This window comes from Topomyia yanbarensis, chromosome 3 (genome assembly GCF_030247195.1).
Source record: "Topomyia yanbarensis strain Yona2022 chromosome 3, ASM3024719v1, whole genome shotgun sequence".
NCBI lineage: Eukaryota > Metazoa > Arthropoda > Insecta > Diptera > Culicidae > Topomyia > Topomyia yanbarensis.
The window spans coordinates 144398510-144426290 of record NC_080672.1 but is presented as its reverse complement, the minus strand read 5'-3'; the positions used below and the strand labels follow the sequence as shown (position 1 = coordinate 144426290).

At 36.2% G+C, this 27781-nt stretch overlaps 1 protein-coding gene across 7 annotated transcripts in view; it reads right to left on the bottom strand.

The window, feature by feature from the left end:
• LOC131693630 (NAD kinase-like) overlaps positions 1-27781 on the bottom strand; it is a 140770-nt gene that overhangs the window by 51692 nt on the left and 61297 nt on the right. For 2 of the 7 annotated variants that reach the window (XM_058981593.1, XM_058981594.1), the window contains exon 2: positions 5919-6758. The exons of 2 other annotated variants lie outside the window; for them this stretch is intronic. In XM_058981593.1, coding sequence (XP_058837576.1) covers positions 5919-6478 — 560 coding nt within the window. In that variant the 5' untranslated portion in view covers positions 6479-6758. Of the gene's footprint in view, positions 1-5918; positions 6902-27781 lie in introns of all 7 variants that reach the window. 3 more of the 7 variants (XM_058981592.1, XM_058981597.1, XM_058981595.1) reach the window with 3 other exon arrangements.

The window sequence follows — 27781 nt, the reverse complement described above, 5'->3', positions numbered from 1 at the left end:
GCACAGCTTTCTCGATTGAACACAGTCATGACCTCTTCCAGGTTGTCTACTGAGCGGCGAAAATGCGAGGTAGTGGGGTTTCTCCATGTAAATTGTCGAAAAATCCCATACAAACTTTAGGCACGTTGGTCCGGTAGCTAGACTTGTCCGATTTGCTTCAAATTTGGAGCAAGTACTCCTGGTGGGACTAGAAAGCGACTCAGAGGCGGGTCGATAGGGGTCATTTTTTTCTTGTTACTCTAACATGCACTCTCAAGTCAGGTACTATAATCATAAAAAAACTAAACATATTCAGCAAAACATCGTAATAACACAACCAAACATTCGAGTGGAACGCCGTGTATTTTTTTTGAAGCGCATAAAGATTCATGACTGCGAGGTTTATTACTTATGCTTCCAGAGGCTTGGTATTAACGGGTAACTTTGCAAAATCGTGATTTTTTGCACCAATTCAATACCTGATTTTTTCCTGTGTAATAGTAAATTATTCGACTCTCCAACGCCGCCATCGATATGATTTTTCGGCGCACAACTCCAGTTTACATATTTCATGCGTTAATTCTATTATTTTAAAACTATGATTCAAAAACTAACAAAATGTGCAGATTTCTTCCAAATACTTTTTCTTGAGACGTAAAATAGATCGTAATTAATATAGTATAATTCATGAACTAGTTCACGAAGCAAAAATGGATCAATGAATAAGATTCTACGTTTGGTGAAATTGTTCACGTGAAAATATTACCACGTATACAATTGCATACTATATGAACTATACCATGGCTAATAAATAAAAAACCTATTTTAATCCACCTAGAGATGCAATTGTGCCTTTCTCATTTCTCCAAACTATGATATAATAGCTTGTTCGTACAATATAACATTATGGAAATGTCTTTCATTCTTATTACACTTGGTAAGTATATATAAGAGCACCTTTTTGCATTCATCGCGGTATCGGTTTGAATCGGAGTTTTCTATGTGATCGCACTCCACGACCCGTAATTCCGGAGCCTGAAGTCGGATGGAGATGGAATTTAATATCAGTTTCCGGGGACGCAACACCTTTCATTTGCGACTAAGTTGATCAAATCAATCTAGCCATTTTCGAGAAACCAATATAACCGTTATTCTGAATTTGGATGCTTCCGGATCCGTCGATGGTGGCCAGTGTGGCCAAAGAGACTTTGAATGATTGTTGGTGACCTAGATCTACAAATTCAACAGTTGAGTTTAGATTTTGGAAAAAAATTCACCTTTTTACATTCATCGCAGAATTCGTTAGAATCGGGATTTACTACGTGATCGTACGTATCACCATCCAGGAACCAGAACTTGGATCCACACAAAATTCAACAGCAGCTGATGGACCTTACATTTAAAATCAAGTTTGTAAAAATCGGTTCAGAAAATTCCGAGAAACCGATGTGGACAAATAAACAAATTTTGTTTTGTAACCATACTCTTCAACTCGTAATCCGGAACAAGATGTCGGTTGAAAATGAAATTCAATAGCAACCTATGGGAATATTATACCTTTCATTTGAATCTTAGTTTGTAAAAATCGGTTCAGCCATCTCCGAGTAACCGATGTGGACATTTTGTTAACAAATCCGCACATACACACACATACATACACACATACACATACACACATACATACATACACACAGATATTTTGCGATCTCGGCGAACTGAGTCGAATGTTATATGAGACTCGGCCCTCCGGGCCTCGGTTAGAAAGTCGGTTTTTGGAGCAATTGCATAACCTTTCTATATGAGAAAGGCAAAAGAATAGTATTTAAGGACATTATACATGCGAGCCACAACATAGCTGCTACGCCGCACACACCCCTCTCCCCTGCCTAACCATGTATCTGACATGAGCAAATATAAAAATACGTTTTTCAACACACTAACCTTGCTGGTGTGCCACGAAACTGCTACTTAAGGAAGCTAGAACATTTTCCTATACAATTAATCCGAGTTTTTGACAGAATGCCATCTGTAGCTTCTATTTTGTGCGAAAATATCACCCCTCTTCACTTGGGGTTTCTTTTCGAAACACGCTTATTTTTCTTCTTCTCGTTTTCATTGCACTTTTTCAAATGCACTTTATTCACACACCACTGCAAAAACACTCGCGAAACTTTAATCGTTTAATAACAAAACATCAAAATTTCTGCCAATGTGCAGATGACCAAAGGAAAATGTTCGGAAACTCTTATTTGTGCGTTTGAATTTTCACTTCAGATTTCAGTTTCTCTCAATGTAAACAAGCGAGTCGGTGCCCAGCAACGTGGCTTCCACATATCTTCACCTTAATTAGCTTAATCAGCATGAGTTCAATGTTATCTTCATGTGATTATATTTTGAAATGTTGGTGGAATGGGTTTGAAGGTGGATGGAATGGGGGGTTAGTAGAGTGGTAATAGAGGATGCGTCAGAAATCCTTCATCTTATTTCGGTATACGGGGTGGATGAAGGAAGCGCGGGCGTGAGGGTGGTCCAAGGAGAGGGGAGTGATGAAGGAGGGATGTGTAAGGGTAAGGCGGGGGAGGGGGGGGCAACCCAATGCTCAACTGCATATTTTGCCTTCCATTTGAGACTTGGTTTGAGAAAATCGGTTCAGTCATCACCGAAGAACCGATGTGACTTTAATTGTGGAATATGCCCGGAATTCAGGACTTCCGGAATCGTCGATAGTGGACAATATATTCAAAGAATGTTTGATTGGCAATCAGTGATCTGGATCTGCGATTAGAAGTAATTTGGTGACCATTTCAATAGTTTTTAGCCTCTGAGGTATTACGATTGTACCGATTTATATGGGAAATTCCAGTGTATCCTTACTAACACCCCTGTAACTCCGGAAGCAAGAGTCAGAACCGAATGAAATTCAGCAGCAGTCAATGGTATTACTGTATCTTTCATTTGAAAGCAAGTTTGTAAAAATTGGTAGAGAATTCGTTGGGGAATGGGTGTGATATTAGCTTATGAACTTGGCGGGTTCCCCGGGGGCGTCATGAACCGTCATAGGTGGCCAATGTGGTCAAAGCTGCTTTGATTGATCATTAATGATCCAGACCCGCAAACTAGAGTAATGTTACATCTATTTTAATATGTTTTACATCATTTGAACATCATGGTGGTACCAGTTTATATGGGAATTTGCTGTGTGACCGCACTCTTCAACCCGTAACTCCGGAACCGGAAGTCGGATCAACTAAAAATTCAATAGCAGCTTATCGGAGCGTTATACCTTTCAGATGAAACTAAGTTTGCGAAAATCGGTTCAGCCATCTTTGAGAAAATTGTGTGAGTTTAAATGACGCACACACACATACACACATACACACACACATACATACACACAGACATTTGCCGATCTCGACGAACTGAATCGAATGGTGTATGACACTCGGCCCTCCGGGCCTCGGTTAAAAAGTCGATTTTTACAGTGATTGCATAGCCTTTCTTTATATGAGAAAGGCAAAAACATTCTAAGAAAGTAGTAATGCAATTTATGCTATCGTGGAATAATGAATCAGAAACAATGCTGAATTCAGTTGATTGGATCACAAGCGGTTATCAATATTGTTTTGATTTTGTAAACTAATTAATAACCATGAAGATGTAATTAATTATGAATCATTTCACGTTGTATAGCAGAACCGCCAACAATATTCCTAACTATGAATAAAACCACGAAGCAACGTTAGCAACATTTCGTTCATAAATAAATGAGTTTAGTTTAGTTATTAATATGTGCACGGACATAAAAACGAATTGGTACAGCGGAAACAGTGATTAAAATTTACCAGGAATTATATTTACCTAAAATAATAAAAGCATTATGCATGCGTTGCAGAAGAAAAATGGAATTCAGCTACAAAACACATGTTCCGTTCTGGTTTTGGTATCGTTAAAACATAACTGTTTCAGACTTCATATCGGGAATACATTTTTCCTGTGTACTGTTGCAGCTACTCTTACTATTTTGGGTACGCATTTTTTTAAATTTAAATAGGTTTTACTCAAAATTAAACGTTCATCGCTCTAACTATGTAAGACATCACAAAAAGTACTATTACCAATTCTTTAAAAAATCGGCCTTACTCGATCAGGTACAGTGACGACTCGATTTTGTCATTTTTTCATCGGATCTTCTGTTTATGCTCTTTATTTCCTGCAAGTTCTCTTCTTAATATTTTATACTGTCCCTATGTTAACGTTTAACGTTTTAACAATATGGCGAATAGAATGATGCTAGGAGCTGTACGGCTACAGTTTCATTTTTGCCGTCTATGAAACCTGTTTTCCTTCGGAGTTTGGGCAAGTTCTCAAGCTTCTTTTTATTATTTTGTGCACTTTAAAATTTGGTGATTTTGGCCAATTCACAAATCGATAAGTTCTCCGTGCACCAATTAATCTACGAACCGAATCAGTAATCCTGCCCATGCTTACAAAATGAAGCACGGCAGCTTTTAAATTTGTTGCCAAAATACGCATTATTGTTCATGCAATGAGTATGAATTAAGTAGTCAAATAGAACTGTAATGCTTTTTCTTTCTTTTTTCAATTCATTTATAGAGGTTAGGAACATAGGGGGGTTAGAAAAATCTCTTTTTGAAAAATCTCAAAACCGTGTATGCGGTGTTGGGATTCGAACCCAGGTGAATCGATTGACCAATTACGCCCCTAGTAATAATTGAGGCTTTAAGGCAGTTTTATAGCCACTCATAAAACTTAGATTGGACTTGTAGCATGCTCTAAAACTTCAGTTGTTACTTGGGGCTATATCCACCCGCTGACTGTAAAGTTGTCATCATACTGTTGCACTGTATTGCTAAAGTTAGACATGAATCGGATTAATCGATTTAAAGTCAGAGAAATCCAAAAACAAATTTCCTTTTGCAAACAAGAAGAAACAGTCACAATGACACGATTTGTTCTCCTCCATGTGTTGAAAGCGAATGATACTGAAATGATTGTGCTCAACCATATTCATTGATTCGTGTCAATTTGGTGAGGTTATTATTGAAACAGTTAACAAGCGTTACGTAAATTAAAAGATATTAGTAAGTACTCCGAAAACTGAAAGCTACAGTACACACTTAGAGAATATGAAAATTGCAATTAACGTCAATAACATAGCGACGTATTTTGCTGTCAAGTAATGGAATTTTACATGTTTTGACATGTGAAATAAAATATTGTGTCTCTTTTGATGTAGAACTCGGTTGAATGAAGATAGAGAATTATGAACAAAGCCCATTTTTACAAGTTCTTGAATGTAAATTCAAGTAAATTGTGACGCTCCCTTGCGAGATGTAAATATTTTTAGTGCGAAATGTAAATATTTTTTGTGTGTATGTAAAATAATTAATTACTGTTTTGCTTAAACTTTTCCCGATATTTTCCCTTAAACATTATTGAATCGTTTAGATCTGGCTAAACAAAAGGCCACAATATTAAAATTTCACGATTTTCAATTATTTTCACGCACACAACTTCATAAGCTGTTTTCCATATGCAGACAATTTCAAATTCATGGCAGTTTGCTTTAGCAGATTAAATTATTGGAATAGCTATTTTCTATTGTCGAAAAATCCAGTTCTTGAATAATATCTCGTCAAAAGGTTGGAAGATGAATTGATTAAGAACCTAATGATTTCTTTAATCTAGATAATCTGCTTCAAGTCCCAACAGATTTGCAAGATTGTTTAAAGCCAAAAGTCCTAAAGTTCTTTTACTTACGTTGTAGAAAAATTAATACTAATAGGGCACACACTAACACTCCGGGAATTAAGTTGGGCCATAATATGTCAATTACCCTAAAATTGTGTACGCCACCCAAAGCATCGCAGAAGTAATCCCAACGAATTTCAAGCTAGCGAAAACAAAAGTGTACTTACGGCCAAGTGCCAGATCTCCGGCGACGCGTTTCGGACGAAAAATATCCGTCATCGTTGAGGTAGTCGTCATCGCTCCATTCAACGTGTTTGTAGTTGGTATTGCCGGCAATTCCATTGCTGCTGGAACTCGTTCCAGTGCTGGAACAACTAATGCTATTCCGGCTGCGGCGTTTTATCACATGAACATTTGACTGGTGCCAACCAGCTCCGGTCCGACGATTTGACGTCACACTTCTAGCCTCGCCGAGGTGAACTAAAGTGTTTACGTCGCATGTACCACCAGAGCTCTTTTGCTGCTGTCCAGCTCTCCCACTCGAGTAGACCGGTTCAAGTTCATTGTTATTGATTATGTCATCGATTGTGGCGGAGGCGCCGGACCGGGTACTTGTACCGACTGAAGCTGTTGACGCAGTTCTGGTTGGTTTACTCTGGGCGGGAGACTTACTCATGTTTCCGTCCATCGTCGCAGATCGATGCCAGGAGGATAGTTTGTAGTGAACACGTTCCTCCAGTCGAGATCTGTGTAAAGTAGCAAGATCAATATCCGACAGGTACGCCATCTGTTTTTCTGCTAGAACGATTTTGTTCCGAAGCCGTCGTGAATGTTGATTTATCACAGCTATTTTTATTCATGTGCTCACATGCGATAGTTGAACGTAATTTTTTTAGGCACACAGCTTAAATTACTTGAACCAGTCTATACTGAGGAGATTCATTGTCACCACTAACAAACACTTTTCACGTTCATGTGATATTATTTAAAATGCTTCCAGCACTCACTTAATTAGTACTATCCTAGTCAACATCTGTTGAATCGATGATTACATTTGTGGTACTGTGCTACCATTCAGCATGTACAATAAAGTATAAATGATAGTCATCCATCGTTATCAGCAGATTAGGACTGACAGGGCCATCTACCGTTCGCTAGTTCAATCGCTTATCACCTGAAATACGCCGACCAGCGCATCATACGTCAATCACTACGAATGCAATTAGAAAATGATAATCGTACATTTAACTTCGACATGATCATCGATATACACAGTGGCGCAAAATTTTTAAGAAAATTTAAGAGCTACTTTGATTTTTGATATTCCCCCATGAATCAACTTATACCGTATGAACGACGAAGGAAATGTAGACGAAGAGAAATATATTTTATAACTTTTTGAAAAACGCTTACTCCAAAAACAGCATTAGCAAAATTGACTGGACAGCGAATACACTTAGCTGTCTGGGCTGTTTCACACATTATTTCCGAAATAACGGAACGAAATAAACAGTTCAAATTTTATAAAATTTGCTTTCTCGTAGACACTGTAAATGTGATCATCATAGGTATTAAATAAAATACCTAATCTTCATTATTGCTTTTTCGAAGTAATATGATTCCATCGATTGACCATCGTTGGGAAATTCAATCTGCCGTAATGCAGAACAAGGCTGAATAATTCAAATAATTAATGCACGAATTTGCTAAAACTTTGAGTTTGTCCAATGCATTTTGCACCACACTGTGCGCAGCGAAGCTTATTATACAAACATAAAGAAAAGTAATCAAAACGTTTTCTTAAACGAGCTGTATTATCAGTTGTTTTTCATTAGTCCATGATCAGCCAAAAACCAATTCATATCAATAACACGCTAACGTCAGTGGAACGAATCAACAGCTGAGCACAGGAGAGCGTGACCTTCCATTAAACCGGTGAGAAACTACTTACCCGATCGAGTTTGTTCCGGAATAGCTAGCGGTTATCGGTGGATTGAATGTCAGTTCGTAATATGAATAACTCGAAATGCAACCTTCCCACTAAACACGATACAGTCGTTCCAACAATTGGCTTTCTTTATAATTTGTTTTAAGTTAGATTTAAGACCCATTTAGCTTCTTGTTACACCCGATAATAAGGTTTAACCCTTTTATGCTCAACTTTTTGTAGCGCTTATCCCCAAATCGTTTGTTCATAAAGATGGGTGCTTACCTCGCCGTGTTAGAAGCTGCTCAAGTTTTACCTTCCAATGCTCAATAAAATTCTCCTAGAATATTTACAAAGTGTCCAATCGCGTGATAACCCAAGTAGCACGCTTTGTTACTGTATAGTATTTGTAACTCTCTTGGTAACAACTATGTTATGGAAAAAGCGCACCTTGTTTGTATGTTGTGCAACATGTTCCTAATTGCAGCAAAATAATGAAAACAATAGCTGTGCCATTTGTCGAACACTCGGTAGTTGGACAGTTCTGTTTTAGGGTGGAATGGCAAACAAAGAGGCATTTGCAACTTGTTAGACTGTTTGTGCAAGTTAGCAAAGTTTCTGATTAGTTTCACAACTGTTATTGGTATTTGCATAACACTATTGGCCAGCTCTATAGTTACATAGTTGCACAATCAGTTTAAAAACCCGTGGAAATTATTTTCAAACACATCCAAAAATAAAAACATTGTGTAGCAGTTGTGCAACAATTAAAACTTTCAACAAGTTGCAATTGCTACTTGGGAAACGTAGTCGAAGACAGTCTGAATTGATAGGTTTCATCAGTTTTCAATAATATTGTCAACATAAACTGTTTCTGGCTGCACTGCTCCATCGGAATCCAACCAGATCAATTGCAATAACTTCAGTTCTTAAACTAATACTTGCAACTGTTAGTGCTCAAAAGAAAGGTAATGATCACATTTATTAGCCTTACTTGTTTTTGTGAGTTAGTCTTGCCTAAACCAAACGTTATAGATGTTTGAAAATGTTGTTGGCTATAAACAACATGAGCACGAAGAGGTTAAGGCAGACACGTAGCCAGAGGGTTGGGCGGGTGATAGAAGGCTAAACCCCTACCCCCAAATTTCTCAAAAATAAAGTTTAAAAAATCTGTTTTTCGGCGAGTTTTAACAAAATTTGTAGCTCATTTGGTTTGCACAAATTATTGAGAAAAAGTTAAAGAAGGCTATTTCCAAGCACCAAAGATAATGGTCACGAAATTCAGTGTGCTTTATGCTTTTGCTCGAGTCAAGGCGGAGCGTACGACAAAAATAGTTACATTTATATTCTGTGCCTTATCTGAAGTACATAAGAAACTGTTACTATAATTCTTGCTATAGTGATCTTTCGAGGTGAGTGAGTAGCAGAAGCAAGAAGTGGTGCTCCGGCCAAATACGATGATTATAAAATTATTGATGACTCGCATAAGACCGAGAATTCATAATGTGGAACATTTCCTAACGGAGGTTAGGCTTTCTGGAAGCCGCCTTTATCGAGTTCTACCATGTCAGGCATTCAGTGCTCATAGCACTCAACATATTAGCCCAGACGAAACCATTCATTTCGAACATTTTAAAACACATGGTTGTGTGTTACAATGCTATAATTAAGATCCTCCTATATATGGACGATGAGAAAATAAATGTTCCGCTACAAGATCGGGACCGCTTACTTGCAGATACATATCTCATTTGGGAGAAATGGAATCCATTCCAAAGGGCTCGTAAAGGAACTACTTCCCAGTATTCCAAACAGTGTTAATGTAGTGGGAATGTCGGTGGGCTGATCCATTTCCTTCTACCTGACCCTGCAGAACAAAACATAATGCGATAGTACCGTTACACAAAAAATTCTTTGCACATATCAAGGTCAAATTAATACGTGCCAGTTTTGTTACGGCCATTATGGTCTACCCTGCTGAGAAACCGCTGAGTATAAACAATTGCAAAATTTGTGACAGCTGCGCAGGTTATATTGACAACGGAAAAAGCTGCGTCAAATACCTGAAAACCCACAACCTGTACCTGAGGAAGTTAACACTTGCAAGGACAAGAAGCAAGGAAGAAATCAGATATTCGCGGACATAAAGGCAGCAACTACGATGATGATACGGAAATGTACAATAGCGAGATGGAAATGAACACCACCCCCCCCCCCCCAAGAGACAGTTGGTGAGAAAAAAATACTCCCTCGCCTCGTAAACAGATTTCCACATGCAACGGCTAAGCGCTTGCACGTGACCTGCCGGGAAACCATTAAAACTTGTTCTATTATTTATATTGATTACATAATGGAAATATATAAAAGGCCCACGGCTCCGTTTGTTATTTAAATGATAAGTTTTTTAATTGTACAACAATTTTGAATTTCTGTATTTTTTTATTAAAAATTACTAAAGTAAATCAAAAAAATGAAAAAAAAACTGTTTTAATCCACTTAGTGGTGCATGTGTACCTTTCTCTTTTCTCCAAACTATGACTCCACAGCTGGTTATGTTTAATATAATTCTGGAATTGTCTATTACATTCTTAATACACTTTGCACCCATACACAATGGGTCGCCAGCCACGAACTCAATGAGGTACGTGTCGACGGTGAATCACTTGAAACAAATCAATATACTTAATTAACCTAATAAGCATTAGTTTAATGTTGTCCTCATGCTAAATAATTTTGTCATGCGGTTGTGTGAGGAGGATGAAAAACCCACAAACAAACCGCTCGCTAGTTTAATTTGGTATGCCTGGTGGTATAGTGGCGGTACAAAGATGATGGGGTTGAGAGGAAGGGAGGCATGAGGGATGGATGTGGTGGTGATCTGAGGAGATGTAATGAGGGTTGATTTAAGGAGGATTTAAATGGGGGGGTGATCAATGGGGGAGTTCTTCTATTCTATTCTAACCCTTACACAACAGTATTGAAAGCATCCTGGAAAACACTGCAAATAAACATAGTGAAATTAAATGGAAGAAAACCTTTGAAATATTACTGCAGATATTCTTTAGTGTTTTTCTTGTCAATATTATATATGAAGCATATTATGTGTAATATGTCGCAAATATTAAAACGGCCAGGCTTTTTACTTTTTCTCGAAGCTTCATTTTTCTTGTAAACTAGTGTAATCTTGTTGCTTTATGAGCGTATTAACTTTTGACAAAACTTCACCTATCCTCTCATTCTTGTTTTCAATTTTTTAACATTACTGTGTAAGACTCAAAGCTAGCATACAACTGTCAATAAAGGTCAACAAATACTACAGTTTTAATCACAAAAAGTCTCCACGTTGAATATTTTTTTAAAAGATGTCAATCTAAGAGCGATAAGTTTAAAAGAAATTGGAAACGGAAGTAAAAAAAAACATTGTCGTAGGAAGCAACAAAAACAGAGACCATGTGTTCATTTCTTGCATTGTTCAATTGTAGCACGTTGCCGTATTAAGCGGAGGGGAAAAGCGTTTCAGCGTGAAAAAACACTTTTTTTGAGATTTTTTTTGGAACTTTGCGTGAAGCGATTTGACAAAAAATTTTGTACATTATAGTGTATCATTTCAATAACATGCTGTAATTTTTCTATGCAATAATTTCTAGAAACGACTCGGTGACGAAGCTTTTTGTAGAACGTCTCTGGAAAAAACATGATTTGTGGTGTTACCTGCCATTCCAAAACTACTCAACCGATTTCTTTTAAACTTTGCATACATATTCTATGTAAAAACAATCTAACCCCTACGTTCAGTTTTTGAGATAAAATTTCAATTATGGGGGTTTTTCACTTATTTGAAATAAAGATTACTATTTTTCACGAAAAATTCCGCTTTTTTATGAATAAACACCCCCTTAAATGAAAAATTATCTCAAAAACTCAATGTAGGGGTTAAATATTTTTAACATAGAATGTGTATGCAAAATTTGAAAGAAATCGGTTAAGTAGTTTTGAAATGGCATGTTTTTTCCAGAGACGTTCTACAAAAGCTTCGTCACCGAGTCAAATAAATGCTATTAAAATTTTATTCCATGTTTAATATCGTATATGTCATAAAAATGTATTGAAGTATAAAAATGATCGCATTTACAAAACGCTCTAAAGCCCCAAATTCTCACAGTCTTATCAATATCGCAAAGATTCTGTTTGATTCTAATCCCAATGAAATTCAATAGCGAACTATGGTGATATAAACAACGTTTTTCATCTCCGCGAAAAGTAAGTATATTATACAAGCATTTTGTGCACTTGAACAGCAGCCTTCAGTTAGACAGTTGTGAAATCATAATCGTATACGATGAAAAATAAAAAGCCGAACGGTTTTATCTGCGTTTTTATTTTATTCCAAAAAGGCTACTTTTTAGCACATACATTATTGTGAATGTTATTGTGCTGCGACTAGTAGGAATACGAGCATCAGGGCTTTCCATGGCTGAACACCCAATATATTGAATTAAAAATGTAATGTAATCTAAAAATATAATCAAAGAAAAAATAAAATTGAAAAAAAGATTTTCCGTGTTCCGTAAAAATAAACAAAATTTCGTGTCTCGGAGGATGCAACCGCTTTCAAATTAAAAGTCAACCTTCCAGACTACACGTTTCATACAACAAACACAATTCTCAACTATAAGACGAGTATCGGATCAACCACCCTGAAACTGGTTATGTACGCGCGATCAAAAGAAATAGATAATTACAGCAACAGAACTTATCAGTATGGTATGGTACTTATGTCAATTGTGCTAAATCAGATGACGTTGCACTTTTTTCCATATCTTACAGTGTAGTTGTCAATCATTGCTGAGTCAGCCGAAAGGTCGCCATCTGTTACTCTATAGAGCTCGATCTAATGTGTTAACTGTTGATAAAACAGGCAAGGGGATGTGTAAAAATGATATATCTACTTTACAAGTGTAGTTTATCGAATACGCCTTCAACAGTGTCAAGGGCGATAAAATCTAACGGAAAACTAGACAAATCAAGAAGCGTGATAATTTGAGTTTTTTTCAACTTACTTCTTATGTTTACACAGTGATTCAATGCGAATTAATCGAAGTCCAATTCCAAATTAAAATAATGAATGTGTATAATTACTCTGATTTGGACAAAAATATGTACAACTTCCATATACACGTAAAGTTAACGAAGGTCACTATGGAACTCCATAGTTGCTGGTTGACCTCCAACCGGTCAGTTCGCAATGCTACTCGTTGGAAGATCGCGCAGTAAAAATGCTGTTCAAAAGCGGAAGAATAAGGTCACCGTCGAAGTTGCTTACATCGAAGTGTTTGATTCTATCGAACGGCTCTTTTTGTGTTCGTGTTGTTTGCTTTGTGTAGTTTATTAGTGCAAGAGTGTATAACCTATAGGTGGTACACGCGGTAACGTACACATATTACTACCAGCGCAACGGTCAACGGCCGTTTTTTCAGCTACACCAATTTGTTGCAAATGCGTACGCGGGTTTCTTCTGTTCGTGTACGTTTTTGCACACATTTTTCAACATAGGGGAACTGGGGGCAAGTCCGACACCGTGGGTAAGCCCGACACCCCACGACTTTTCATAGATATCAAATTTTGAATCATACAATAATAACAGGATATCATTAGTACGATTATTTTGAGCATTTCGAGACATACAGATGCCATATAGATTCATCCAACGTCACAAAATAAACAAAACATGCGAAAACAAAGTTGATGCGCACTTGGATGTTATTTTTAGTTGAAACTCTTTAAGGTTTTAACAGCACAAAGGCTTTGAAAATCAGCAGTATTTTTGCCGAACATTCTAATCTACTCTCCATATCATTATTTATCTGCGTTGAGGATAAGTTTGAGTATTCCAACACTGTTTATTGGGCATTTAACAAAAATGTGCACGGTTGGGGTAAGACCGACAGTTTTAGGAGGGGTAAGATCGACACGCTATTTATTTATGGTTGAGTTCATTTTTGATTCAATGCGAACGACTGGGAGTTGTTTATAGTATTCTACTTTTATAACATCATGTTAATATTTGAAATATACGGAAACTCTGGTATTTGCATTTATTCCTTGTCAGTATTGTCTCAAGCCGACCAAAAAATTAAAAAATCAAATTGAGCGCGATTCATAGTTTTTTTTATAAAACAAAAGGAAAAAGGATAATCTAATATCAGATTCTAAAATGATATTGAAGAACAATTTCCATCGACTGCCGGATTGTTGATCAACAGAGTTCCGAAAAATCATAACATGAATCGGATAGCTTACTACAAAAGCGTATGTTACTTCTAAGTGAATGAATCTTAATAACAGAGGCTATATTCTTCTTGCAGAACGGATCTTGCTTCTTAGAATGGCTTCACAAGCGCTAATAAAGCTTGAAGAGATTAAGAGGGAAAATATTTACCATAATACAAACCAAGTGTTGAACATAATTTATTCACACCACACATTCGTATGCTCTTCCTCTTGCTACGCGATGAAATTCCAGAAAGTATTCATTTGTATCACACATACTCCTAAACACATAGTTACACTTTATCACACATACACAAAACATTTTTATTGAAAAAAAATTGGACAAAAAGAAAGCTAACAAGGGTATCGCTCTTGCCACTTCCGGGTGTCGGTCTTACCCGCAGCGTTTTTAAAATGTTATTTTTCTCCATTTTTTGGCAACCAATAATTTTTAATGAATCCAAATTTTTGAAACGCTTAAAAAATTATATCTTGTTAAGAACCATCTAAACAAGGATTACGCACAGAATATACAATTTTTGGAGCTTTGTGGTATTTTAGAAAAATGATTGCGCTTAAGGTGTCGGACTTGCCCCCAGTTCCCCTACAGAGCGGCGGTATAGCTTTACTATGGCGACCCTGAAGAAGTCACTGGCTCCAGTTTTCCACGCGCTGTTCAACCGATCTGATTAAAGGCCATCCAAGTCGTGATTCTCACAAAACGCATGCAAACCGCCTGTAGTAGGGTGTTTCAACGTTCAAGTTTTATGTTGAAACCATCGCCAAGAACTGAATTGATTTGCTCAAGCTTACAAAAATCTACAACATAATAACTACTGTGGATCAGCAAATATTGAGCCATCCTGAGTATAAACATATGTTATCCCTGAAATTAGTATTAACGACCAATAAAAAGCACAAATTGCAACAGGTAAACACCGTTATAGCCACCATGTTCGTTGAAGGTCATGTTTGTACGTTCAATTGATCGCCGACGGTCAGCTGGTCGGTGTTGAACTTGAAAGTGTTTACGAAGAAACAGCCGGAGAGTCCTCTCATTAATACTACCGTGTTAAGACAGTCGTTCCGTTTTTTATTGCGGCAATACGTTTTTATACGGGATAATGCGCCTATATTGGTCTTATAAAGGAGGGTATCACACTATTTTGTTAATTTCGTGTAATCGATGGAATGCCTACACGTTGGTATCAATATCTTTGCTTCGATCGTAAGAATAGTAAAAAGGGCCTGAAAATACCGAAAAGCTCGTGTTTGAGCGCAAAGAAACTCAAATCGAGGCCGTCAATTTCCAAGACCAGTTGAGCGAATGCGTTGAACAAAAAAGGCAGATGCTGCTCTAGCGGCCACAAATGGGCAGGGTGATAACAGGCTCATTACCCTACAATATGTTTTAAATACAATTGGTAACCGTAAACACAAAATATGCAATACATGAAAATGCAAAATAAACAATCTAGCTTCGAAAATGAATATCTTTCCCAATTTTCACCTATTTTTCTCATGAAATGCCTACCTTTTAATTTTCCTTTCGGTTTTCACCCACCTTTATTCGTTTTTTTTTAAGTTTACACTTATCGTAGGTGCACGCTACTATAGTAACCATAAACAGTGGAAGAATTTAGGTCAATGTCTTGTTGCATTTTTAAATACGATTCCACTCTAACTGTGCGAACGTTCCGCGTTCAGTTTTAACTAGTAGGGTTTCTCAAACTACTCTTGTATAAGTTTCTTAACTATAGATAATTCCCAATAATCCAGCATGGAAATCCTTCATCCCAATACGTATATTAAATTTTCGTTGCACAATTTGCAAGACAAAATAAACCTCTGTACAAAAAAATATATTGACTGTATCCAACAAAACTGATGACGTAATCAGAAGGGCTTCTGGTCCTTTGGTTAATACGAAGCGTGAGGAAACACGTCTCCCGTCTAGGATGGTTCATAATAGAAAAGTACCGACTACGACTGCGGCAAAATGTACACTAAATTTGTCAGATACTTCACGACTGATGCATTTGATGTTCCCGCAGATGTTGTGGAGGAACAATCGGTTCTCCCTGAAATCCGGGAAACTAAATCATCTCACGCTCCAGGACTTAGTGCTATGCTTTCAGCTGTTCTGAAAAATCTCTCATATATTGGTACATGCACACCCTCTTAATATGTCACCTATAACCTACAGCAGCCCAAACAATTGGAAGTGTTCGGTGATGTTTTCGGTATACAATAAAGTGGCTGAGGTACTTAATTAATTGGAGTCAAAACTGTTCATATTAGCGATTTTACATATTCTACAATGTTTATGTGTGTGTAAGAATCGTCTTTGGCAATATTATTTGTTTTTAAATTGATTACAGTAGATACAGAAAATTTATCTTTTGAACCAAAAGAGATAGCGCTTGTCCATCTTCGACAAAGTTGTATAGGAGAGTATTTTTGTAAATTTTGCAGAAGACATATTGTCTCTATCACTCACTGTACTCGAGTTACAAGACGTTTTCTATGGTAAACTCCTTGAATTCTTATTTCCACTTATAACTTTTTAAAGCTCGCTTGCTGAAGACACTACATTAGGGCATTGCAAAAAAAATTTTTTTTGAATTCTCAAAGGCCCCCCCTCTCATATTGTGACAAATGTCAAAGTAAGCTCAGATGCCAAATTTCACATCATTTGGACAATTTTAGACCCCCGCCCACCTCGCTTGAAATTTTTTGAAATTGGTACTATGGGAAAATATGGAGGAAAAATACCTTAAATGCAATAACTTTTGAAGTAGCAATCAGAAAATTAAAATTTGTATCTATTTTGGAAGGAAATAAGCTTAGTATTTGAATGGAGATATATTTGTTTCTAGAAAAATACGGGAAAGTGGGGTACTGGGTCATTTTGGCCCCAAAATCCCCTATTTTTAATGATTTTTCTGCTCCGTGATGCAATTCATACATATTTTGTAGTTTTTCTAATGTGAAAAAATCTCAGAAATCGAACGGAACCCTTTTGACCTTAGTCCGAATACGAGAAGTTGGGGTTATAGGGCTTTTTGTCAGTCATATTAAATTTTATCATTTTCTCATGCATATATCTCTATTATTCTTCAATCAATTTTCATAAAATGTATCTTATTGAACGTGTAAAATTCTGAGGAATAAAACAAAAATAAAAACGTTAAAGGTAAAATTCAGAAACATTAAACTTTTTGATATTTACTCTACAAATCTCATTTTTTTCATTATTTGTCCTAATACCTCAACTTCCCCTATTTTTCCAGGAGTGAAACTTTTCTCATGTGATCCCTAAGCATATTTTACACTAAAAGTAGTAAATTAAATAAGAATTTTGTTGTTAAATGGAGTTAATATGTGCGATTTTATGATAAAAATGTGAAATTGACACTATATGTCAGATAATTTGATGTTCCTGAATTTTACCGGTAACGAATCTATTTTTGTTATAATCCTAAGGATTTTCCACATTCAACAAGGTATAGTTTATGAAAATTGAGCGAAGAATAATGATGAAGTTTAATATGAATGACAAAAGGCCATTTAACCACAACTTCTCGTATTCGGACTAAGGTCAAAAGGGCTCCGTTCGATTTCTGAGATTTTTTCACATTAGAAAAACTACAAAATATGTATGAATTGCATCACGGAGCAGAAAAATCATTAAAAATAGGGAATTTTGGGGCCAAAATGGCCCAGTACCCCACTTTCCCGTATTTTTCTAGAAACAAATATATCTCCATTCAAATACTAAGATTATTTCCTTCCAAAAGAGGTATACATTTTAATTTTCTGATTGCTACTTCAAAAGTTATTGCATTTAATGTATTTTTCCTCCATATTTTCCCATAGTACCAATTTCAAAAAATTTCAAGCGAGGTGGGCGGGGGTCTAAAATTGTCCAAATGATGTGAAATTTGGCATCTGAGCTTACTTTGACATTTGTCACAATATGAGAGGGGGGGGCCTTTGAGAATACAAAAAAAAATTTTTTTTGCGATGCCCTACACTACATGACTATCTCTAATGATTCTTGAAATATTTAAGGTAGGATGGCTCTTTGGTTTTTTTCCATTAATATATTTTTATGAGCTAATTTTTTGTACATACTTTGTTCCAGAGGTTTTTAGAACTTTTGTATTTTGCCGAAGAAATAAAGTTTCCATCTCTTTTATTTGTATAGTTATAGGTGATTTTCAAATCAAAAATGTTTTTTTAATCCTATATATCTTCCAAGATTGCAAATGGATTTTCAATCTGTTCAGTTAATTTGAAAGATTGAAACTTTTCTAGTTTTTAGTAAAACAAACCGCGGGAGCGAATTTATCCAAACCAGAACTCGCCATCTTGGATTCCAAAATGGCTAAAGACATCGATTTCCGTCATGCACTCGTCAACCCCATTCCGAAAATACCCATATTGTTGAGGTTATAGAAAATTTATCTAAACCGGAAGTCGCCATCTTGGATTCCAAAATGGTTCAAGATATCGATTTCCGTCATGCACTCGTCAATCCGATTCCGAAAATACCCACACGGTGTATTTATTAGAACAATTTTATGCAAAAAAATTCAGCATCTCTGAAACTTCGGAATATGAAAGAATGGGCTTTCCCCTTTCATGTGAAACTAAGATCAAAATAATCCGTCGGGGGTCCAGAGCAACTTTTTTTTAAGTTTTTTTTCGTAACAATATAGGTTTTAACTGGAGCTAGCTCATATTTCTGTCCCTAGATGGTGCTTTATACATTCAAACAACACTAAAAGCGAGAATTTGCTAGAAAATTTAATTGTTTACAAGTTTGTTGACAACTAAAAATTGATCGGAAATCATCCGGAAAAGTTGTTTAAGATTTTAACAAAGTTATATCTAAGATAGTTTCACACGAGGCCTAGTGGTTTGGAAATATATTTTCTCGCACTTATTTCATTACAAAAAAAAAAATAAGTGGGTTTAGTGGCATGAAAATATTTGACGGGATTCATTACGTTGACAATTCTAATTGACCTTCTGAAAATTAGGATGTTTGACAGAGACAGAAAACTATTTCTGCTTTTGGTTTGTAATCTTTCCCGATAGGTTCGAAGGAACTACCATTCATCGGAAGGTATTGTTTGGTTCCAAGGGTTTGCTTACATTTATGTTTTAGAAAGGACAATACGTCGCATAATTTAGGTTATGATAGCTTAAGTCAGCTAAGTAATTCCGTTCAAGACGAAATGTCCGGAAGCATATTGTGGCAGTTGGATTTTACGGCCATTTCCTATCAATTAAGCGAGAAATCGTTACTAAATGGATCCTAGATTATGCAAAATGTATTACTTTTGAAAACAAAATATGATTTGAGTGCAAGAAAAACTGTAGGTATATACATAGAAGTCCTCGAATATATCCCAAAAAAATTATCTTGATCCAAAAACTCAAAGTTTTTTGTTCACTGTTTGTCACATTGAGTTAATTTTGAAAACGGATAATCAGCGTTTTTAACCAAGCTTTGCAATGAAATCCGCGAAATATTGCAATGGTGTTGAAAGTTTCATTGAGTTTGTTCTAATATAAAGGTTGATGTTTAGGACAAGTGAATTTTATACGAAGATGCTAGCAGAGTAGGAGATTCGTGTAAGAATAGTTATCAGTCATGCCCGAGAACAATCGAAAAAATGAAAAAGAAGGCATACATCATTGAAAAGCTGTTTCTGCGGGAGGAATCACTCGCCATCATGGAAAAGAATATTAATTTCATACTAGTATGGTCAACACATATCTAAGAATTCTCATCCCAAAAATATTGATGGTGCCCTATATCAGGTAGAATCTGGAATTATAATTTTCAGCTAAAAGATGAGACTTTCCAAGCTCTCAAATTCCGCTGAATTCACTGTTCAACTAAACACAACTATTTGGCAAATAAAAAAGTGCGTGTGAATTGAAAAACCACTAGGTCTTCTGTGAAACTAATTTAGACTTAGACTTCGTTAAAATACTAAACAACTTTTCCGGATAATTTCAAATCGTTTTTTAGTTGTTAACAAAGTTGTAGAAAATTAAATTATCTATCAGATTCTCACTTTTAGTGTTGTTCGAATATCTAAAACATAATCTAGGGGCAGAAATATGAACTAGTTCCATTGTAAAATCTATGTTTTCACGAAAAAAAACTTAAAAAAAAGTTACTCTAGACCCCCCGACGGATTATTTTGTATTGGTTTCAAATGAAAGAGGAAAGCCCATTCTTTCATATCCTGAAGTTTCAGAGATGCTGAATTTTTTGCATAAAGTTGTTAAAAAAAGACACCGTGACCCATATTGTTGAGGTTATAGAAAATTTATCGAAACCAGAAGTCGCCATCTTGGATTCCAAAATGGCTCAAGACATCGATTTCCATCATGCACTCGTCAACCCCATTTCGAAAATACCCAACTTATATTAGTAACAATTAACTACGAATACATAAGTATATAACTTCATGCTGTAATGTACGAACTCAAACTTTCCAAAAAGAGTTCGTTATTTCGAATTTAGTTCGTAAAAAAAAAGTTCGTTATTTCGAATTTAGTTCGTAAAAAAAGTTACGTAAATCGAATATTACTTAAAAATAGAGTTCGTAAGTGGAGGTTTCAGTGTACTTAAAAATTGGTGCATTTTTTGATAAAAATCAAAGGATAAAAGCACAATCACAGAGGTGCTCTCTTGAACAATGTTTCGGATCATTGCATAGAGCCTTCGAATCTCATTAATTATCGAGTGCAAGCAAGGTTGGAGAAATGTCACTTTTCGATTGCGCTGAATGATGATCTGTTAAAAAATCTTCATTTGTGTCTCTTTGACTTAACATATCGTCGCTGTTGTGCTATCTTATGACAAGCGCCATTTTGCACATTTCGAGAAAAACGATTTTTAAAGTTTGAGATTGAATATCTTGAAACTGTATAAAAAATTCAAAGAAGACAATCGATGCTTCTATCTATTTTGTATTAATCTCTCAAATATTACGAAGATCCGTTGACTAAGTTGCAAGTTTTTACTATAAATGTAAACAAAAGTCGCACTCAGACGTGTCATAGGTGTGTATTGATGACAAAATTTGTATGGCGTGTCATAATCGTGCAAGGAAAATTTTCCATAGAAAAAAATCATCAATTATTAACTTTTATTCATATCTTTGGTTTCATTTGGTCTATAGACAATCGGTGACATGCATTTTGAAGGAAATGAGTCAGGGAATCTAGAAAAAATAGTTATTTTTGGTTACAGTGTTGCCCAATATGCTATATTTCCAGTTTAAAACTTAAATTGTATTTTTCTTACAATTAGTGTATTTTTGTTTGAAAAATGATTATGCCATTGTGCTCCTCAGATAGTTTTACACATAAAAACATCTTATACATCAAGATACCCAGACACGGTCATTCGAAGCAAAAATTATAATATTTCGCAGCACGTTTTTCGCTATAGCTCAGTAATCAAGCAGAATGTCAAAATTCTGAAAACGCCACTTTGTAGAGACAAGTGATGTGGCATATCTAACTCAGTTTACCCCAAAATGGCGTTTGTCATAAGATAGCACAACAGCGACGATATGGTATTGTTTGGTTCTCTCCGAAGAACGAACAAAGCTGTACCTGGCTGAAACAGAGATTGAAGGAGATGAATGGAAGGGAAGCAGGTCACCGTTTTATTGTCGAACCATATAGTCTTCACTTCACCAGAGTAAGGTTCACATTACATAGAATTCCAAAGAATGCTAAAAGTATTAGAATGAAAAAGTATTATTAATCCTTGTTCGCGGGCAGTTTGCTTGGAACCTCTGAGAACCAAGTCGATTACAACGAAAATACAGCAGTATCCACGACCGATCTTTGGAACTATGGCTTCCAGTAAGTCACGGCAAAACCCCTCGAGGTTGTTAATATATCTGCTCATCAAGAAGTGTCTTGTATTCCCTTGGGAGTGAAGATTACTGCCGTATTGAATATGTTCTCTGTGTCGTTATTTTTCTTATCCCTGACCATACCACTTCCCCAATCCTTTCCATCAGGAAAAATGAGGAAAACGCAAATCGTGGCAAGGCACAAATCTCCCATTAACATGCGAATCGTACCATTTAAGCCATTCGCTACTAATTCCTGAATGATTTGCGAAACAAGATTGGCAATTCGTTTTAGGTTAAAAGTGTACGAAACGCTTCTGTTTTGAAAATTTTGAAAGGACTCCCAGTATAATGAAGAAAGAAGTAAGTCCTACGTGAAAACCAATAATTTGCACCAAAGACCTACCAAACTAAATTTCTAGCTACACCACTGTATTGTATCGATTAAGATTGGCCGACATCTAGCATAGAAGTTGTACTAAGCAAAACTACAAACCGAAAGCGAACGTAGAAGGCATGAATAATTGAGAGCATAGAACAATTTCGTTGCTCAGTAGATCGATACTACATACCAGAGTTAAAAATAATCGAAGTTTTTTTTGACGGTTGAAAATGAACCTGATGTGGTTCGTGATGAACATAAAAATATTTATTCAAAAATCTATGTTACAATCATATTTCACTAACTACATAGGTAAATGTTTTCAAGTGATGGTGAAGCATATAAAATAAAAATTACAAAAGCTTATATTGTGTCAGGGACGACTATGATTCGTTTGATTCGTTGCTGCACGTTTGCTTCGTGCAATAATGGGAGACGAATGCAATCCTGCATTGAATGAATGGGCAGTTGGCTTGTTTGACGTTTTCGGTAGAATCTTATGGCGTTTTCGTTTTTCCGTGGTGCTACACCGGTGTAGTGTAAAGAAAGAGATGGACTGATTACACCCAAGTTTGAATGAGTGTAGCACCGTAGTGCACTTTCAAAAACGAAAATGCCATTAATATTTGTAACTCTGCTACGTACTGAATTGTATGGTGGGATTACATAATTCCAAAAAACATCATTTGCTGTGAACAACTGTAACAAATTAAGAACGGCAGTGGATATAAAGATGTTCCACGAGTCGAGCTTTATTGACTAAGATATAGGAAAACGTAACGAAAAAAATCTGTTTATTAATTAATGAAAACAAAATCATGATTTCGTAACATGAAACGTTGACAAAAATCATAAACAAGCTCCTGGAAATCATGAATATTCAATAAATCTCGGAATTCATAAAACTATTTGTGGTTTCACAAAACTAGGGTCAGTACCATCTAGCGCCGAAAATGCGAACGTAAATTTTCTGCGTTTAAATTTGACAAACAACAAACTTCAAGCAGGTTGGTCTGGTAGCTGATATGGTTTAAATTGGAAGCAAACACTTCTGGGTGTGGAAATCGACTCTTTGATAAGTCAATTGAGATTTCAAACTCATTTCTGCTGGGCTATCTAAATAAGAAGAGATACGCGCGTAAATGTTTTTAGAATAACTTCCTGGGCAAAAGAAAACGTTCGCAGAAAATTCAAGGATGTTTTCATTGCTAAATTTTCGAGAATACACCTGATCTGATTTGATTTGTCCCGATTGCCTTAATTTATCTTTGCGTAACCGTAATAATTTAATCTTAACCGTTGTGTATCCGACGCGGTACCCGGGTACCTTTTTAGGTTTCAATTAATTAAATTCCCATGTTTTATCCATAGCTGGAAATCGAAATTTTGCGACATCTTAGAACTTTACTAAGTCAAGCTTTTGGGTTAATAATATTATTGATATAGTAAGCGGGGGAGTGAGGAGGGGCTCCTGAATTTTTTTACTACGTAACAGGCCGACGTGGGTACCCGGGTACCCACAAAAGTGAAATACTAATAACTACGGTAATTTCCAACCGATTTTGATACTTTTTGGTGTTTTGGATTCGGGAACTCATCCACTTTTAGACTTGGTAAAAATGAATCGGGTTACATCATTCGGTTCCCTGGAATCCGGATTTCCGGAAGCAGTTCCAGTTCCAGTACTGGAATACTATTTGTGAACTTCAATGGAATACTAGCAATATGGGTATCAAAATTCTTGGAATTGCATCAGTAGGCTGTATCTCGTGATTTTGGAACCATTTGGTGCTTTGACCGCGGAACGGACATTCCGGAGCAGGTTCCCGTGGGGCCGTGAGTGGCCATTCCATTCCAATTCCATTTTTTAAATTGCCATAGAGTCCCGTAACAATAAATAACAGACTTCCGAGACAATTTGAAGAGTTTTGATACTCATATCGCTAGGACATTATTAAAATTTACAAATCATACCCTAGTACTGGAACATTACCCCGGAAAATCCGGATTACCAAGCACCAGATCCATTCATCTGGTTCAACTTTACAGAATCAAAAAGTGGACGAGTTTCTGAATTCAAAACATCTAAAAGTGTCCAAATCGGATAAAGAAAACCATAGTAATGAGCATTTCAAATTGTGGGTACCCGGGTACCCACGTTGGCCTGTTAAAGGTGTTTTTTTTGTTGGGCACATAACTGTTAAATTTACTATCGAAATTTTCATGCAAAAATTTGAACTGGATCATGAAAGTGTAATCGATCAACGGTATCTTCCCTAGCACCGATTGTTTTATGGTAGTTTTATAACAACCCATGTCATGAGACGCGAATTGCTAGCTTTGTAAACAATTTCACAACTACGAATTGTAAATCTTTTGTGTATTTATTACGCTCGGCACAATTTTCGTTTTCTTTTCGTTTTTTTTCTGAGAATCTTAAATTTAACGATATTTTGACACTTACAGCGCCACATAGTGGAGGGAATTTGAAACAGTGATAATTCTCCATATACTTTGATGTTTATTTTCGATTAAACCAATCCAGCCGTTTTAGAAAATAGTGAATGTTGATCTATTTGACTCAAATTTGAGTGTCATGAGGAGCAGGTGACTTCGTAATGCACAGGATACTCAAAAAATGCAGAATGACGGGTGCACTGTGGGACGAAATAAAAAAATGCCGGAAATTGATAATTGCGTTGCAACTATTGGTTATGGTACTTCGACGTCTGCGGAAAGGTTTCATCATTTTGAGTACTTTAATATAATGGTTGCAAATTTTGATAAGGGGATGTGTACTCATATAAAAGAATAACTTTTCTCATGTATTATTAAAATAGTTGAGCTTCTATGGATAGATTGTAGAGGAACCTTTTTTGAGCTTTGCCGAAGAGGCAAAATGTCTTTATAATTCTTTTCTTTTAAGAGAGCTCTAAAAGAAAAGAGTTATAAAGTGAAACAGAAGTACATATGGGCGAACGAAAATAAAAGTCGCAAAAACAGAACATGCTTCGTTAAACCCGTTTCAAATATATTAGAATATAAAAACCGGATATAGACTTCAAACATAAAAATCGGTCAGGGACATTCCTTTGTAAGAGTCGGATAAAAAACCTTCAGTAAAAAACCGAAGAGAAATATTTCCGATTCTTACAAGGCAGTTTTTGTCGACTTTTAATCTTGAACATCAAGATATACGGATGCTCCTACGAGCAATTTATTTATGTTTAAACGATTCTTATACTGGAGGTTCATCCTTGCCGAGTTTTACGGGTGAAAACTTTTTAAGCGATTCTTATGCTGAAGCATTTCTGTCCGATTTTTATACTTGAAGTTTATATTTGATTTTTATATTCTAATATGCTTGAAACGGGTTTTACGATGTTCTATCCTTGCGACTTTTATTTTCGGTCGCTCATATCGAGATACCAACTTAACTTTTTTATTTCATTTTGGACATTTGTGAAGTGTTTTGGAAAGTTATAGATGCTTTAAGACACTTGTTTTGCGGAACATTTGATTGGCAGTTTTTTGGATGTTTTACTCTAACTTTAAGGGGCTACAGTTTGCAGAGTTGCAGGTAATACCAGCAAAACTTATTATCTTTCTGTTCAGAAATATATACTCTATCGATATATGTATCACTCATAGGGATCTATGGGGATGCTTGCACTTTCTAGGACAATCTAGACGCCTAACTTTTTACATAACAAAAGAAAAAGTTTTCTCGTTATATACGTCATTAAATCAAATTCTGCCACCATTATATTAAAGTACGCAAAACATAGTTTTGTCGCAAATATCAATATTCGGCTTATTTGATTTCATCACATTTCATGTGAAGCGCCCTTATACGCAGTTACATCGATAAAAATGACAAAGTATCATATCACAGAGATCATTTATGTTTTAATCCAATGTTTTCAAAAAAAGTTTGGAAGGTTGTCCTCTTGTAGTTCAAAAACAACATTATTGATTCTGTACCAGTTTAAAACGGTCCGGCGATAATGAAAGATGCTACACCGGCCAAAACATTGTCAAGCCTTCGCCAGACCTACAGAAAGTAAAAGTTGCTTTTGGAGGTATTTGTGTAGTCCAACAGGTTTCATTGTTTTTGGTCAAAATGAATGGATACTTGAATCGAAATGCAGGATCGACACATGGATTGGTTCACTTGCATCTTGGCTTTGCTGTGCTGTGTATCCTGCCGCTATCACCGATTCGCTTAGTTCTTTGATACTTTTTGCACCACCCTAACATATAGGATACAGATAATTTGCGATTTTGAGCTGCTCTGCATCCGATCCCTTGGTAAGGAGCATCTGAACTGATGAAATTATGACAATATATTCACTACTACTTTCAATTGCAAATGTGTGCCATATTCACCGAACCTTAAAGAGTGTGACTTTTTTACGAACACAAGCTATAGTAGGAATAGAATTATCCTTAGTGTGGGGCCTAAAATCAGCAATAGGCCCCTGAGACTGCACTATGGGAAGATCCCATACAAGCAGGTGGTCAAAAATATTTTACCTCATATTCATTCCCAAAAAGCTTGTTTGAGTTACTAATAAGGTACGATGCTTACAATAGGCGTATCGAGGTTTCAAAACTTCAAGAGGGGGGGGGGGAGGGTGCACGGTATTTATGATGGAAAAGTTTTTTTCAAGAAAAAATTGACGACACAGAGAATGTTAGTCTATTCAGTCATTTTTCATATAATGGTGCAAAATTTGAACAATGTTTTGCTAAATTTTCATTGGACGAGTGACAATGAATCTCCGGAGGCTCCTCGAAAAAATGGAGAGTAAATCATTACTCAAAATCTGCAATCATTTTGAAATATTGCACAGTTCACGTAACTACGAGAGCTTTCGATAAAATTATGATTAATATTATTTTTTGCAATAACATATTTTTTAGCAAAAAGGGAATTTTAGCTTCAAGTGCTATACCACATTCGAAAATCGAAAGAGACTTTCTAACCCAAACAAATAGTTACGGAGAGAGAAGCCGTGTGGTGTCCGGCGGGCTGAAATCTTTTTGCACTATTTCAACCAAGAATAGAACCTCTGGGAACTGCTCCCATGTCGTAAGAGGCGACTAACAACATGCTAGGAGTTCCTAGGCCGAGGTTTTGTTCCGTACCGAAGACTTAATCTGGGCGGACCTTAAGGTTTTCCATATTACCCTCTTTCCAGTCTGTATTTAGTGAATCACTGACATATACCTTTTCTGATTCGCCTTTCTTGATTGTGTACCAACGTTTTAAGTTTCTTCTGGCGGTTGTATATTAGCCGTAAATGACGAAATCTAATTCTACACTAAGTAACAGAATATATTAATATACCGGCACTTCCACGCCAAGGTTTAACTTCCAAAGCTTTGGCTTAAAAACCGTTTTTAAAAAATGGAAACTTTCATGCAGGAAATTTATTGAATTGGCCTAAGATGGAGCTGTCGAATTTCACAAAAAGCTTTTTATGTTGCAAGTGATCTGTAGTTGTGTTAAATTAGGTATTTTTCTATTATATTTGGAACCGTCTACCGACAAATCTACATTTACGAATACCTCCAAAAGTGACTTCTTGAGGTCTCATGAAGGCCTGA